The sequence below is a fragment of the Lissotriton vulgaris genome, chromosome 2_1, assembly GCF_964263255.1.
Source record: "Lissotriton vulgaris chromosome 2_1, aLisVul1.2, whole genome shotgun sequence".
Lineage (NCBI taxonomy): Eukaryota > Metazoa > Chordata > Amphibia > Caudata > Salamandridae > Lissotriton > Lissotriton vulgaris.
In genome coordinates, this window is record NC_141687.1 from 1,240,909,146 (window position 1) to 1,240,925,039 (window position 15,894).

Genomic DNA, 15,894 nt, shown 5'->3' on the forward strand with positions numbered 1-15,894 from the left:
TACCTTTTTATGTCTCATACTGCAGGTCCTCTTGTTGCTCTGCACCCCGCTTACTCTATGATATCAGACTGCTGACTCTGAGAGCCCTATGTAAAGGATGAGTAACAGCGAGGAGACCAGATGGAACCAAAAACACATTTTATTAGTATTTTGTTTTGTTATTGGAAAAGCAATTTAAAAGTGATATTTTAGTGGAATTCCTGTTGTCATAAATGAATCATCTGACTCAAAGAAGACTATCAGATGGTGCTGTAAAACAAAGTACTTAATCACGCTACCAAAAACGTATTTTGGTGCAGTCAACTGGTAGCATGAGGCATAAGCAATATAAGTACATCAGAGATGATCTTACATAAACAATGCATCTGAAACACTCGAAACTGCACATGTGACCTGATGACTTTCAATGCTAGGCGCATATGACCTCATTACAAATTTAAGGCCCTTAGGAGTAATGGTGTTCCACCATACTACAACAGGGCTTGTGTTTCGGACCCAAAATTCCCAGGTCTGGAAACACTGTACCAGTTTTACTGAATGCAGATCCCTACTTGGTATATCTGCAGGTGAAGAGGAATAGGAGATGTGGACATAGGTAGAGCCCAGTCCCCTCCTGCTTGCTACAACGCCACAGGTGGAACAGGAAGGTGTTGCACCAAGGTCAAAGAATCACCACTGTCTATATACTCTTCGTGCCAAATGCCCACGTGACACGCAATATCCTATCAGCAGAATAGTCCTCTAACTGGATGGAACGCATACACGTTTTCATCCATAGACAGTACTCGTTCCAGGGACAAATATTAATGTCTGGATTATTAGGATACTGGCCGGAATCAGAGATTTCTGCGCCCAGTACTCCCGCAGCCTTAGCCAGCCAACTCGTAATGAGGGATTAGTGGTGGTGATGACTAAATTTAATAGTTCTAGTGGAGTAAGACACTTAAAAATATCAGCGTTCTTTGCACCAGAGTGTCAGCTTTAATTCCCAGATGTGAGGAAGTTGGCGATGCCTATGGCATATGCCTGACAAGCAGATGGAGAACCTTTTGATGATCCACAATCGTCATACCTGAGTCTCTGTGACAGTGGCAGTTTTCGGAGCCAGTGGGTTGGTGAGGGTGATAGTGTATAGAATTACACGGGTCTGATTCCCATTTTCTTCCTTCTTCCAGGGTTGGAAAATGACATCTATGGGGAAACGAAATTGCATTAAAATAACAGATTTCCAGAGTTCAAACACATTGCAAAACCTTCCACAACAAACAATGTTTTGCATATAACATGCTCTGGGACAAAGGAAAATGGCAAATGATCTGGCATACACAATCAACCACACACATACATTAACGCCCAAACATCTACTGGTAAAGAATTACCTGCAGTGTGCTAAGTGAAGCCCAACAGGGAAGAACATATTTTCAAATGTTAATGAGGAGTCATGGCACTGGCAGACCATTTATGCATAGTTGTATGTTTTTAAATCACATGGGAAAGAGCTGGCGAACAAACGTTTGTGCTGTATTAATTTTTGGACATGTCCTTGCCCACATGGCTTAACTAGAGCCATGTGGCTCCCTGTGGACTTGGCCTCCTTCCGCAAATTAAAAAACAAGCACCGACTTACTGCAGCCTGAGCACTGGAAGCACTGCCCACCTACATCTTTAAAGGAACATTTGCTAAATCATTACCTGCATTATGTTGTGGCCATTTTGATGGGCAATTAGTTCCTAACAGCAACATGACAGTTGCAACAGTCAAAGATTTCTTGCCTCTTGGATGCATGTACAACAGCCAGTTCCTCTAATCAGAAAGCCAGGTTGCAACAGACCAATGAATGCTGAAACATAGAATGCTTTCAGAGTTTTCTGAGAGCCATTAGCTCAGCATGGAAGCTACATCTCTAGCAAGACCTAAATAGGCACATACTCCTATAATATTTGAACAAATAGAAGATACACCTACAGTTCAGATGAGCTGACAGAGCTGCACTTGCAGAGTACAGTCAAGTGACAATGACTACAGTAGCGTTCTCCTCAGCCCGGGTACTCGTCAATGACTATGCCACACTCAGGAGCTTAGTATAATACATCTTTATTCCTCAGCTTGCAACCACAAACTCAACATTCTAAACCTGCATTCACTTCACTATGCTCTAATGCTTACGTCACATTTCTACGGAGTTCATCAGGAGACACAAGGGTGCCAACATTATATATTCACACAACACTACATCTCCACCTCTGTTAAATAAAATGTAAAGTTTTTTTTTTACAAATATATACACAACCAAAACTCTTTAATGAGCCTTTGTGGTGCTGTGACTGCACGCACCAACCGTGTCTTTGGGAAATGGGGACAGGCAGTATAAGTGTCCATGACTGGCGTTAGGGATGTAGAAACTGCAGCAGTAAGGGGGGTCTTCACGGGACCTTTTAGAGCCAATATCTACATTGACATCAGTGCCTGACAAGCGAAGAGCCACATGTTGGAAATGCGAGGAATCTTATGTAATGGTCTTCCCAGTACGTTGGGTAGTCACCATGTGTCCTTTGGTGTTCACAACATGAAATGGTTCAGCATTGAAAGGTGCCTCAGACTTTCGTTTTCTATGCTGTTGAACAAACACCAGGTCTACTCTAGTGAACATAACGTCTTTTGCATGTCAATGCTTGTCTGCATAGGCCTGCATTTTTCCTCTTACGATCCAAGTCTTTCATGTGAGTCTCTTCCTCAGTGTATGATCTTTGGTTTGTACATTGAGGTAACTTGGTTGTCATTGCTATTCCGAACATCACAGTTGCAGGGCTTTCACCTGTGGTCGAGTGAGGGGTTGAATGATAAGCTCGAAGAGTCAAATTTGAGACAGTCATAAGGTCAAGGTTTTCTACTATAGCCTGCTGGGCAGCTTCCTTAATAGTATTCAGGAAAAGTTCGACAAGGCCATTGGCCTGTGGCCAAAGAGGTGTGCTCTTCTGATGCTTCAAATTAAGAAAAATGAGAAACTCAGAATTCTCGACTGCTGAAAGGTGGGTTATTTCACCATATCATTTGACTCCAGAAACCAGTGCAGGAATAAAACTAATGACAGGATATGTTACAGAAGGAGAACTTAAGGGAAATAATTTGGAGACCAAGTATTTCCCCAATTATTTGCTTACAGGAGGCCAATGGCAAGTACAGGATAGTTCAAGAATTGAGGAAGGTGAATGAGATAGTGGTACCCTGTTGTCCCGTGGTACAGAATCAAGCCACTGTATTTTTTCAAATACCATGTACTGCAGAGTTGTTTACTGTCATTGATTCATGTTAAGCTTTCTTATCAGTGCCTTTGCATGAGGAAAGCCAGTATACTTTTTCCTTTGTGTTCCAGCAGAAGGTATGAACATGGCGTTGTGTCCCACAAGGATATACAAAAAGTCCATCCATTTTAACCAGATCTGAAAAGAAATCTGGAAGCCCTACAGGTGCCCTGTAAGTCTACCCTCATTCCGTACATAGATGATCTGCTTGTGGCATCAGAAGCACATCATGCGTGTAAACATGACAGCACCGTACTCTTGTATCACCGGGCTAAGAATGGACACAAAGTGTCTCCAGGTAAACTGTAGTACTGTCATAAAGAAGCTAAATATCTGGGACACATTATTGTGAAGGGAGCTAGAAAGGTGTCTCCAGAAAGGGTGGACGCCATCTTACAGCTAAATCTGCTACAAACTCAAAATGAACTCAGAATGTTTCTGGGAATGGTTGGCTACTGAAGACAGTGGATACCAAACTTTTCCTTAGAGACAAAAACCTCTACTGAGGTTGACAAACGTGTCAGATCCGATTCCTTAGGACAACGAATGTACAAAAGCATTCTTGGAACTAAAAGAAAATGTGTGTAGTGTCCAGGCACTAAGAATGCCTGATTACTTTATTTTGCAGCAAGTGAAATGGGTGCACACTCTCAGTGTTGACACAAATGCACGGAGAAGCTCGAAAGCCTATAGCCTATTTTCCCACTACACTTGATCCTGTAGCAGCAGGTCTTCCCGGTTGCCTAAAAGCGGTAGCCGCGTTAAGTACCAGTCTGAAAATGAGTGAAAACATAGTGATGGGATACTCTTTAACTGCTATGGACCCACACCCTGAGTAGCTATTGACGACAAGAACTAAAACGCAGTACATGATTCATAACAGATTGACCCGTTATGAGCAGAGTATTTTGTCCACAGACAATATCACATTAAAACGTTGTACAATCTTTAATCCTTCAACATTATTGCCTGTTAACTGAAACCAATGTTAAATGTGATGGATATCACCATGATTGTCTAGATGTCAGAGAATTGTGCACCAAACCCCGTCCCGCTATTAAGGATGAACCTCTAATTGTGCCCGACCATGTGTTATTTGTGGATGGTTCACGCCTAAGAGGAAACAATGGCACACTGAGAGCAGCATATGCTGTGTGCACCATAAATTATGTTATAGAAGCATCACAGATTCAAACCGTGTTCTCCCCACAAGTTGTGAGTAAATTGCCCTTACCAGAGCCTGCAGTTTGACTGTGAAAATGAGTTACCATAGTCACAGCCAATACGGGTTTGGTGTAGTCCATTATTCTAGGCAGCTATGGTCTTAGCGTTGTTTTCAAGAACGCCAATACGGAATGGCATCCATGTCAACAACTTGTTAGAAGCATTACAATTGCCAGGAGAAAATGCTGTCATTGAATGTACAGGTCACCAAAATGGAAGCGGAGACGTTGCCATGGGCAACCGATGCACTGATTCAGTAGCAAGGTACTGTGCACTGTTAACTTGTTCTTTTAATGTGAATCTAAGGACGAGAGCTGTTTTGCCATGTTGATGAAAGTCACGGACACATGCGATGAGCTGAAACAAGTACAGGAAAATGTGTCAGAGGTAGAACAGAATGGATAGGTAAGAGGAGGATATAAGAAAGATACAAATGGCATTTGGATGTCAACTGGCAGGAGGCCAGTGTTGCCCCATAACTTCTTGTTTCCAATGACACAATAGTATTACAGATTTGAGGAGAGACGCAATGGTGAGACTATTCAGACAGGGTTAGTATGACCCCAGGTTAAAAATGTTTGTAGGAGAGATTTGTCATTCATGTAATATGCCAGTAACTGAATGTAGGGAAAATAAAACATCACTTTAACACACATAGGGGGATCAGGTGGTCCTTTTAACAGAATGCACATGTATTTTGTTGAGATTTCTGTACATAAAGGCTTGAGATATATCCTGGTGACTGTCTGTATTTTCTTGAGATGGATGGAAGCCTACCAGACGGGAAGAAACGGCAGTCTGACTATAGTCAAGCTATAATTGCGGGTACTGATCCCTAAGCACGGCATGCCGACTTCTCTTGAGTCAGATAGAGGCACATGCTTCAACAATGAAGGGATACAAACGATCTATACAGTCTTACAGATTGAGCAAAGATTACAATGCAGTTAGAGATCAGAAACATCAGGTATAGTGGAACGAATTAATGCCACCATCAAGTCCAAATTGGTAAAAGTGAATGCTTCGAGTTCCCTAAAGTGGGCAGATGCTTTACCTGTGGTGTTAATAAGCACTCAAAGTACCCCAGACAGAAGAACAGAAGTTTCACCACATGAAACCCTAATAGGCAGGAGGGTGAGATTACCTGCTGTACCCACAAATGCTCTTGTGTATATTACAGACAACATCATCATCGATTACTGCAAAGAACTGGCCAATGTGGTTTGTTCTGTCTCTCATCAGATATCAGTGGCCACACCAGACTTCCACCAAGAAACATGCCATGGAATCAATCCCAGAGATTGGGTCGTGTTCAAGAAGCACGTTCAAAATACTTGTCTTGAACCCAAATGGAAAGGCCCCTTCCAAGTGATCTTGATTACGAACACTGCTGTTAAGTGTGCTGGAGTTGCAAATTGTATTCATGCCTCACTGACTAAAAGAGCGAGCAATCCAGAAGAAGTGCCCTTGGTCTCTGATCCTGAAAGAAGAACTTTGGTGGTCGCACAGCCAGAAGAGAGACCACCCAGACCAGCAGTACCAGTGAAAGTCTAGCCACAAGAAGAAGAAAGGGGTGAAGATCAGCAAACAGAGAGACAAGTGCAAGTGCCTGAAGTGACACAAAGTGACATTGTGATATCTAACGAAAGTGAAGCAGAGATCAAAACACAGGCTGAGAGTACTCAAGGAGTGGTGCAAGGAGACTTAAATGATACAGGTGAAGGAACAAGAACCGGAGTAAGGTAAGTAAATTGACAAACAGAGTGGCTAAAAAGTTATGAACACAAGAACCCAAGGAGGAGTATCTCAATTGCTCGTATCTCGGAGATTATACATTAAGAAGACGAGACAGACAACGAAAGCGGTATAGATCTAAATCAACAAGTAAAATGGAGATACAAAAGAGCACGAGTTCCTTGTAGCAGATACTCCACACTTGAATATTCCTATTCCGTGAACACTGCTCTGTAAGTTACATTAGAAGACATGCGCAATGTGAATCCTGAACTATTAGAGTCACCCTGAAATCCAAAAGATTTCGTTAGCAAATAAAAATAATTTTGAAGTAAAAGAAGTTGGAAAGACATTGAGAAAAGACTTACTATCCCTGGTAGGCTTATTACTTTCGTTAACAGTTTTACAGAAGACTAACCTGGCCCGAGGAAAAACTACAGAACATTTTAGAAGAAGACAAAGTAGGTTTAAGGATTGTCTATTTAGAAATGTGAACTGAAGAGAGAGAAAAAAACTAAAAAAACTAACTATCAGTGAAGCCACTCACTAAAACTACTGAACTAAGCTTTTAGTTGACTCATAGAGAATGTGTTTTATTAGAAATAAGTGTAAATATATCCTGGGATTTCTTTGTGAAATAACAGTAATAATGATCACTATAGTACTAATAGAGTTTTACTTGACACCCGATTCAGAACTCAAAGCGAAGAATTTTACTAATATACATTGACATTAGAGGAAATTTGTTTTTTCTTTGGCTTTTGTAAACTATAAAAATGATCAATCTACTACTAACAGTTATTCTAGATTAGTTCAAGAACACATTAATGATTTGGATGTAAAGGATTGCCAGGTTTGTGCTCATTTATCCACTTCTGTTTCAAAGGAGGTTACATACTATCACATACCTCTGTATTATGCGGTTTCCTATAGTATTTTACTATCATTAATTTATAGATGAGGACATTTTAAATACTCTTATTCCAAATATGATTTGGTACTTTCTGAGTACCCTTGACAGAAAGCATGAACTTCCGCAAGCAAAGGAGATGGGCACTGCTTGGTATCATTTCTTTCCACAGGCACCTATAGATAGTGTAAAAGCTTATAAAACCAATTTAACCTGTCTGATACAACCTGTAGAAAAGGCATACATAATTGCATTAGAATAGAGGTACATTAACATGACAAAAACTATAGACCGAAATGGTGATATCTTAAAGAATGCTTGGAAGAAAGAAGAAAACAAATTTAGAAATAAGATGTTTATCCTAAACTTCGACTAGACAGCTGACATAAAGGGAAGATTTCCGTTTATATAAGGAGAACACCGAAAAGGATAGATATGTAGGGATTAGTAGCTGTGAACACACATTCAAATTCACAGGTGAATCTTAGCAGGTATTACAGATAGGAAAATGCAATTCCATGGGTTTACTATATTTGTGGACAAAACACGTATTTTCTGTTGCCAACTGATTGGGAGGGAATTTGCTATTTAGGCATATTAATCCCGAAGATATATCTCGTTTCAAGCTTAGATGCACTAACATGAACAACAGCACATAGACAGACATAGTGCAGAAGCTGGAACTGGATTAGTAGGAGACCTATTTGGAGCAATAATTCCACCTGTAGGGTCATCATACATGATTAAAAGACTGGGAAGTTAGCAACCGTTGTCAACAAAATGGCAACTAGCACAACTTAGAGCTTTGCTTGTAATGAACACAGAATTAGTTGCAATAAGGACCGCCTCGCTTAGACATACTACTTGCAGAAAAAGGAGGTGTTTGCCAGATACTTAAGTTAACTCACTGCTGTTCGTACATACCTGCAAAAGCAAAGAAATAGAGAGGTATCTAAAGAATATTTCAGGTTTATAGCCCAAATTGGAAACACCAAATATGTATGAACATTTTGGAAAAGGATTAACCACCATTGGGAACTGGTTTTCAACAGCAGGGAAAGGTATATTGAAAGCTATATTAATAGAAATAGTAATAGTGGGACTTTGTCTAAATTTATAAATATTTCTTCTGCAGGAAAATCTCCAGAAGAAATTATACAAAAGATATGGGAGACTGGTTCACTCACACAATCCTACGTGGAAACAGTCCACCTTCTTCTCAGTGGAGAGGGCCCACAGGGTACAGGGGGACTATCCCACCCAGGCGCTGTACCCTATCCGGTGGTGGCGAGCTTATTTAAATACCGAGCTAGGGATCACATATTGCAGGCGACGAGAGGAAGGGGTCCCTGGACAGTTGAGAACTTCCTTGTACATATCTATTCGAACTACACTCTGGAGGTTCAGAGAGGCAGATCCTCCTTCCTTGAGGTGAAGAAAAGCCCATGTGAACACAACATAAAATATGCCCTACTGTTTCCTGATTCCCTACAGGGGCAGCAGGAGGACACCACCACTTTGTGCACGACTCCGGAGGAGGCCTGGACTTGGCTGGAGCATAAGGGGCTTGCACCTTCACATGGAGATAAACCTGGCTCCCCCAGAGACAACGCACAACATGCTTCAGTCGCCAACCGCAGGGTCCCACCAAAGAGAAAGCGGCAAAGGAGAGGCACTAAGCAGTAAAAGACGCGGAGAAGCATGCTACATCACTTTTTTCCCTCGGGTTCGGAGGCGGAGAACCTGAATGAAGACTCAACAATAATATCATACACTCAGATCGCAGCTGTGCTGGGTGGGGGCCTCGCTGTCACTCCGCAAACATCCGAAAACCTGATGTGATGAACTTCGAATAGGTTTTGGGGTGGTTTGAAAAGTTTTAAATGGTAGGATATGTACTGCCGCCTAATTACTTCACATGGATCAGGTCATATGAGGAGTTATCTGTCATACTGGCCTACCATGGCCGCTGAACCTGACACCCTCCCAACTACACTATACCTCTGCTATAGACACTTTTCTTGATCAATTATTATTGCCTTTAAGTACCAAAGGTCGCCAGTTGGAATACTGGCCTGGGAGTGGGAATTGGAAATTGTTATTATTCAGTTTTCATTGTTTAAATTAAGAAAAGGACAACACTTCAACTATCCTAAGTGGGGGACCTTGCATGCTGTGTGAGTGGGTGGATTTCAATGGTCGGTGTGCTTTTATTACTTGTGGGGCTGATTCTGCTTGCAATAATATGGCTTTGCCGACTGCTATTAACTTGGAATGTCCGTGGTCTTGCTGGTTACACCAAGCGCTACAGTGAATACCAATACCTTTATAGACGTAGGACCACTATAGCTCTCCTGCAGGAAACCCATCTTACCTCACAAACATGGGGGATGCTGATGGGGACCACGTACTCTAGCTATGCTAGGGGTGCACTGAACTGGGTGGCCCCTGGGACTCCGCTGGATGCCTTACAAACTCGCATTGACACTGAGGGGCGCTATGTGTGCTGGAAGGGCTGTTGGACAGCCTCCCTATTTCGCTGGTGTCGCTGTACAAGCCCAATACTAACCAGTCCGCCCTTCCGGCAGTCCCTGGCTACGGACTGCTCTGAAAAACACTGGCAATGCTTACTGGGGTGGGGATTTTAACTGCACTCTTGATTTAGGCAGGGACTGCTCACGCCCCCTGCCCTCCTCCTGGGCGCCCAATCAAGTGCACTTGCACAACACTTACAGAAATGGGCAACCAACCTCCCAGCACAGGAAGCATGGCATGGCTTACAACCAGATATTAGGGAATACTCATATTATTTCAGGTTACACGTTCTACACACCAGGATAGACTTACTGTACTGTTCATGGGATGCTATTACCAGGGCGTCCCAAACTAAATATCTCTGACCCACCTTATCGGATCACTGTCCGCTGCAGTTGCTGTTTGATTTGGGGGAGAAATAAACCCTAAAATCCCAACATGGAGAATATCCCTAGAGAAGCCTGTGATACCCTGCTTTGCTCCTTTCTTTCGGAGACTATTACTCCTTACTTTCAAGACAAGGGTACCGCATCCGGTGTTGGGATGGAATGGGACGTGCTTAAGGTCATGATACGCGGGCACATGATTAAAGTGGTAAACGGCGCTTGCTTGACCCTCAACAGGGAGCTAGGCACCTTGGAATCAGACATACTTCGGTATGAACAAAAATCTCACACCACTCAATCGGCTGCAGCTGTACTTGCCCAAATTAGATTAAAACCTAATACAACAATCGAACAATTGGACGCTCTTGATCACAGGTAATACCTGGCTAGATGACACGCAGAAGGAGACAAGGCTGGTAAGTTGCTGGCGTGGCTCCTACAATCGGACTCACCCTGGAATCCGATCACTGTCATTAATAACAAAGAGGGGCACATTTTTAAAACACAGGACAAACTGAATACCACTTTCCACTCATGCTATGCCTCTGTGTATAAAGCCCCTCAAGAGTGTGACCCAACCAAGATACAACTTTTCCTTCAGGGCATCACCCTCCCTTGAATGCTGCCTATGTAATACGTAGAACTGGAATCCCCTATTACTGAAACTGAAATAGTAGATTTTTGTAAAGAGTTATTCAGGTTATGTACACTTATACTTTTTGAGTAAACTAGACGTTGTTTACGGATAAATCAATATTCTACCAGGTAGCTTCTGTTAAGTATTTTTATTTATATTTCATCTTTTTGTTGTTTTTTCCTTTTTACTCTTATTTCATTTCTATTAATTATACATATATCAACACCTCTTTGTTTATTTTGTACAAACACTTTTTACATATAATACATTATAATTGTTACACATTGGATAATCCTTAAAATATTCAACACAACACAGAAAATATTCCTTTCAACGCGTTTCGGCCGTTCGCCTTCCTCAGGAATTCTGCATTTTTCTTTTTTAAATCAACAGTAGCTTAACTTTCAAGACTTGGGTGTCAACAGTCTGAACAAATGATATGTCGCACGAGCGTAATTGAAAGCCAGATTCTAGCTCCCTGGTTTTTAGCGTGGCTGCCCAAGGTATTTTCTGCCGGAGTTCGGGGCTGGTTGCCTTCCGATTATTAACTTTTAGACGTCCTATCGGTAACGCTTCTGCATGCGAGACTCAACTCCGAGTATTTTTCTTCTCGTCAAGCTTTTAGTGGCGTAGTCGATTTATGTAGGCTGGATACACTCGTTTAATGCCTCTCGTCTTCTGATATTTAGCTTATGCGTTCTTGATCGGGCAGTGCGACATGCTATTCGTCTGGATGTAGCGGTCCTCCCAGTTCATTTGAACACCCAAGTCTTGAAAGTTAAGCTACTGTTGATTTAAAAAAGAAAAATGCAGAATTCCTGAGGAAGGCGAACGGCCGAAACGCGTTGAAAGGAATATTTTCTGTGTTGTGTTGAATATTTTAAGGATTATCCAATGTGTAACAATTATAATGTATTATATGTAAAAAGTGTTTGTACAAAAAACAAAGAGGTGTTGATATATGTATAATTAATAGAAATTAAATAAGAGTAAAAAGGAAAAAACAACAAAAAGATGAAATATAAATAAAAATACTTAACAGAAGCTACCTGGTAGAATATTGATTTATCCGTAAACAACGTCTAGTTTACTCAAAAAGTATAAGTGTACATAACCTGAATAACTCTTTACATAAAAAATTCTTAACCTTGCTAGGGTTTATCCTTTTAGGCAGGGGCCCCAATCTTCCAAAACAAAAACTGAAATAGTAGATGCCATCCAGCAGATCGAAAGAGGTAATACCCCCAGGGCTAACAGTTGGCCCTTAGAGTTTTCACAGCATTCCACTCAACTGGTCCCTCACCTGCTTCGGGTGTACATTGACGCTTATGAGAGGTGTATTACCCTTCTCTCTCTGGGAGGCAGTACTAGTGGTCCTACCCAAGCCGGGCAGGGACCCATTACTTCTCAGATCCTACCGCCCACAGTCTCACCTGAAATCTGATTATAAGGTTCTTGGCAGAGTTCTGGCTAAAAGATTAGTTACAGTAACCCCACTTTTTGTGCACAGTGACCAGAACAGCTTCATACCCGGTAAAAACGCCTTCCTCAACTTGCGCAGACTCTTCCTGTTGGTTGATTGGGCGAACACAAAGGGCGACCTCTCCTGGATCACCTCCTTGGACATCGAGAAAGCGCTTGACACCTTTGGCTGGTGCTACTTACAGTTCATGCTCACTGGCTTTGTGATAGGTCCCAGATTTCTAAAGTGGATATCCTTGTATATGTCATCAATGGCACGAGTAAAGACAAGATCCATAATATTGAATCCCTTTGTTGTAGAATGAGGCACCTGACAGGGATGCCCTCTGTAACCAAATATTTTCGCACTGGCAAGGGAGACACTAGCTCGCGCGCAACGACAGCATGAGGCGGACTGGGGTATAGGGGGATATAATCAATGGCATGCAGTTTCACTATATGCAGATGATGTGCTGATTTACTTGCACAGGAATGAGATGGTGTTAGCCAGTGCCCGATCTTCTCTATCATTCTGGACGGAGTAACCGCTTTCACCTATGGGACGCATAGCCATTTCCAAAATGTTGCTTCTGCCCAGACGGTTTTATTTTTTCACTGCCCTCCCTCTTCTACTACCCCAGAAATTCGTCTGAGATCTTAAGTCATTGCTGACATCGAATATATGGGGAAATATTAGGAAACTAGTTTCTCTTGAGAAACTGTATGCCCCATTATCTGAAGGGGGACTGGGAGCCCCTAACTATTAAGCAGCTGCGCAGTTGCAGTGGCCAATGCATTGTCTGGCGGGCCACAATGTCATGGAATTAAGATGCTGGGGACCGGACTGCGTTAATACACTGTGTGTTGGAGTGGTTGATGGGTTCGGAGACCACAATCCCACAGAGACCAGGGAACATTATAATGTTGATGGCCCTTTCCTGTTGGTCTTGTTACCTGCATAAGAAACAACCCTTCCCATCTTATGCCCCCGACATACCTCTTTGGGTGATGCCTGGTTGTAAGACACTGGACGCGGCAGATTGGACCAGGACAGGTGTTGCCTCATGGGAGACCAGTTCTCTGACTCGATCCTCTGTATCTTCGAGAGCTTGATATATGATTATGGAATTCCTCCCAGATCATTTCTTCTGTCAGCAGCTCTCACACACCAATTACACAAGGTATAGGGCAAGACACATGATGAGCCTTATACATCCGGACTCCTTCAAACACTACTCGTACATGGCTCTGGCTGAACGGCAATAACAATACTGTATAATTCAATACGACAGGATGGCGCGACCCCTCTAACGGCGCTCAGGGCTTATTGGGATGGTGCACTCTCAAAAACATTAACTGACAATAAATGGGAGCAGTGTTTGGGAATCCCAAAGATTATCTCGATAAACGCCAGGGTCAAATACAAAAAATTTAATTATCGCCACCATACATATCTCACCCCCAAAGACTTGCACGGATGTATCCTGGTTCTCCAGATGTTCGTTCTCGCTGCGACGACACTGAAGCCAAATTGATGCACATGGTGTGGTCGTGCCTGCCATTACCAACATACTGGTTGGCAATAGCCGACACACTCAAGGAGGCCACAGGCAGGGCGACTGCGCTAGACGTCCCGCACTTTCTGTTTGGTGTCACCTCACGTTCAGCAAAACTGGCACCCTAAATAAATTCTTAGATCTGGCATTGGTAATAGCGAGACAAAGGTTAGCTGTGCACTGGAAGTCACACATTGCCCCTTCCACTCAAATGTAGCTCGCTGACCTGCATAGAGCCCTCATAGTTGAACTTGAGATTTTCCATGGGAAAATTCCAGGCCGCCCAAATACAACCAACCCCCCTAATTGGAAAGCTTACCTTACCGCAATTGAGCGAAGCTAACAGGCACTCCCACATGACTGCCAGATTTATAGTGCGCTGCTGCAGGAATGGCAATTAGGTGGGGGACAAATGTCACTGGGAACTGCCCTGTCACGCTGACATACCCTCCACACCTTCACCTCCTAACATCGCCCCCCCCCCCCACACAGGGCATACTCAAGATTTGCCAATGCTTTGGTACTCTTACATCATACCCCCACCCTCAACACGTACAGCGAAGGTCTGTAGCTACCCATTCGGAAAAAGATGGACACAAAATGCACACTAAGACTCTCTCTCTCTCTCCTTTAACTGTTGTTTGGAATATTTCTTGAAGTGCATCGTAGTGACTGAAAATTTTTCTCCAAAAATACTTAATGCATTGAATGCAAGGCGTAGCACTGAACACTGTTCTGTTACTGCATTCATGCTCCTGTTAACGTTATTAAAGGGTTATCTATACTAATATAATCAAGAGAGAGAACCCAAACCTTTGAGGTGGGTAAACTCAGGAACGACAGCGCCAATCCAAACACCCAATACAGCATTGGAAATGTCGGGGTAAGCAGACGGACATAGGCTATATACAAGCAAAACATATACTTTAGAAGGGCAAACTACGTTCTTTGACAAAGTAGTCCCTTGGAAGTAGCGCCGTCTCTGAGGTGGGCGTGTGCGTTATGCGAGGGTGTGCGTGTGGGTGGGCGTGTGCGTTTAGAGACGCATGCAGCCTGAGAACGTTGTCCGGGTATAAAAAAGATTTCCCCGAAGGACGTCAAACCTTACCAAACGCTACCTATCCCCCCCACCCCCGCTTTACAATGCAGCAGGCGTCTCACAATGTACACGCCCACACGTCTCAGAATGCACACATACACACACACAACAACGCTGAACAGCACGCACACCTCACGACGTGCACAAACGCTAATCTCACTGTGATGAGATTAGCGTTCGTGCACGTCGTGAGGTGTGTGTGCCCTTCAGCATTGTTGTGTGTGGGCGTGTGCATTCTAAGACGCCTGCTGCATTGTAAAGTGGTGGGGTAGCGTTCGGTAAGGTTTGCCGTCCTTCAGGCAAATCTTTTTTATACCCGGACAACGTCGGGACGGGCAGCTAGTATGTTATATTGCTACTATGTGATATTGTATTCTCCCACTATGAACAGAGTTCTGTATGTTAATTTGAAAATCAATAAAGAAATATTCCCCAATAAAATTAAGGGATATGGGAATGCATGGTATTATGAATGATGACTACATAACATTTCTAACATTTTGGGGGATAAAAAGAAAATGACAGGACTCAAATGATGACGAATGTGCATTCTGAAACACGTTTGCATGTGAAACCCTATTGAGTTATGATTTAAAAATCATCAGAAGGGAGGAACTGATAAATTCTAAATTCTTCATGAAAATGGACTTGGGTTAATATTGAAGAAAATGGGCCCACCATTAGAAAATGTGTTTAACCATATCATAACCATAAAGAAAAACATAGAAATGCTTTACAAAAAAGAAAAAGTGATACGTAAAGCATACAGCTTTAAACCGAATGAGAAGATGCTTTCTTGAATGTTTAAAACAAACATGCAGCTTAAACAAAGTAGTAGGCCCTCATACCTAATGTGCTTCACTGACTAGGCCTGAAAATGTCTTTTGATTTCTGTTTGACATAAAACAATTTTTTTTTAAACAACTGACCTAATCATCTGACTACAAAATTGCTCTTCACTTTAAAATGCGCTGCACTAAGAAAAATGTATTTCTTTTCTTGCTCACACCATATGATTTCCTTATTTCACTAAACAATATACTTCACCA

At 42.5% G+C, this 15,894-nt stretch overlaps 1 protein-coding gene across 4 annotated transcripts in view; it reads right to left on the reverse strand.

Moving 5' to 3' along the window:
* The window catches only part of GRAMD1B (GRAM domain containing 1B), a 1,455,160-nt gene that overhangs the window by 136,624 nt on the left and 1,302,642 nt on the right, over positions 1–15,894 (reverse strand). For all 4 annotated transcript variants that reach the window (XM_086956958.1, XM_086956959.1, XM_086956960.1 and 1 more), the window contains one exon: positions 1,073–1,191. In XM_086956958.1, the coding sequence (XP_086813084.1) occupies positions 1,073–1,191 (119 nt within the window). The remainder of the gene's footprint in view (positions 1–1,072; positions 1,192–15,894) is intronic.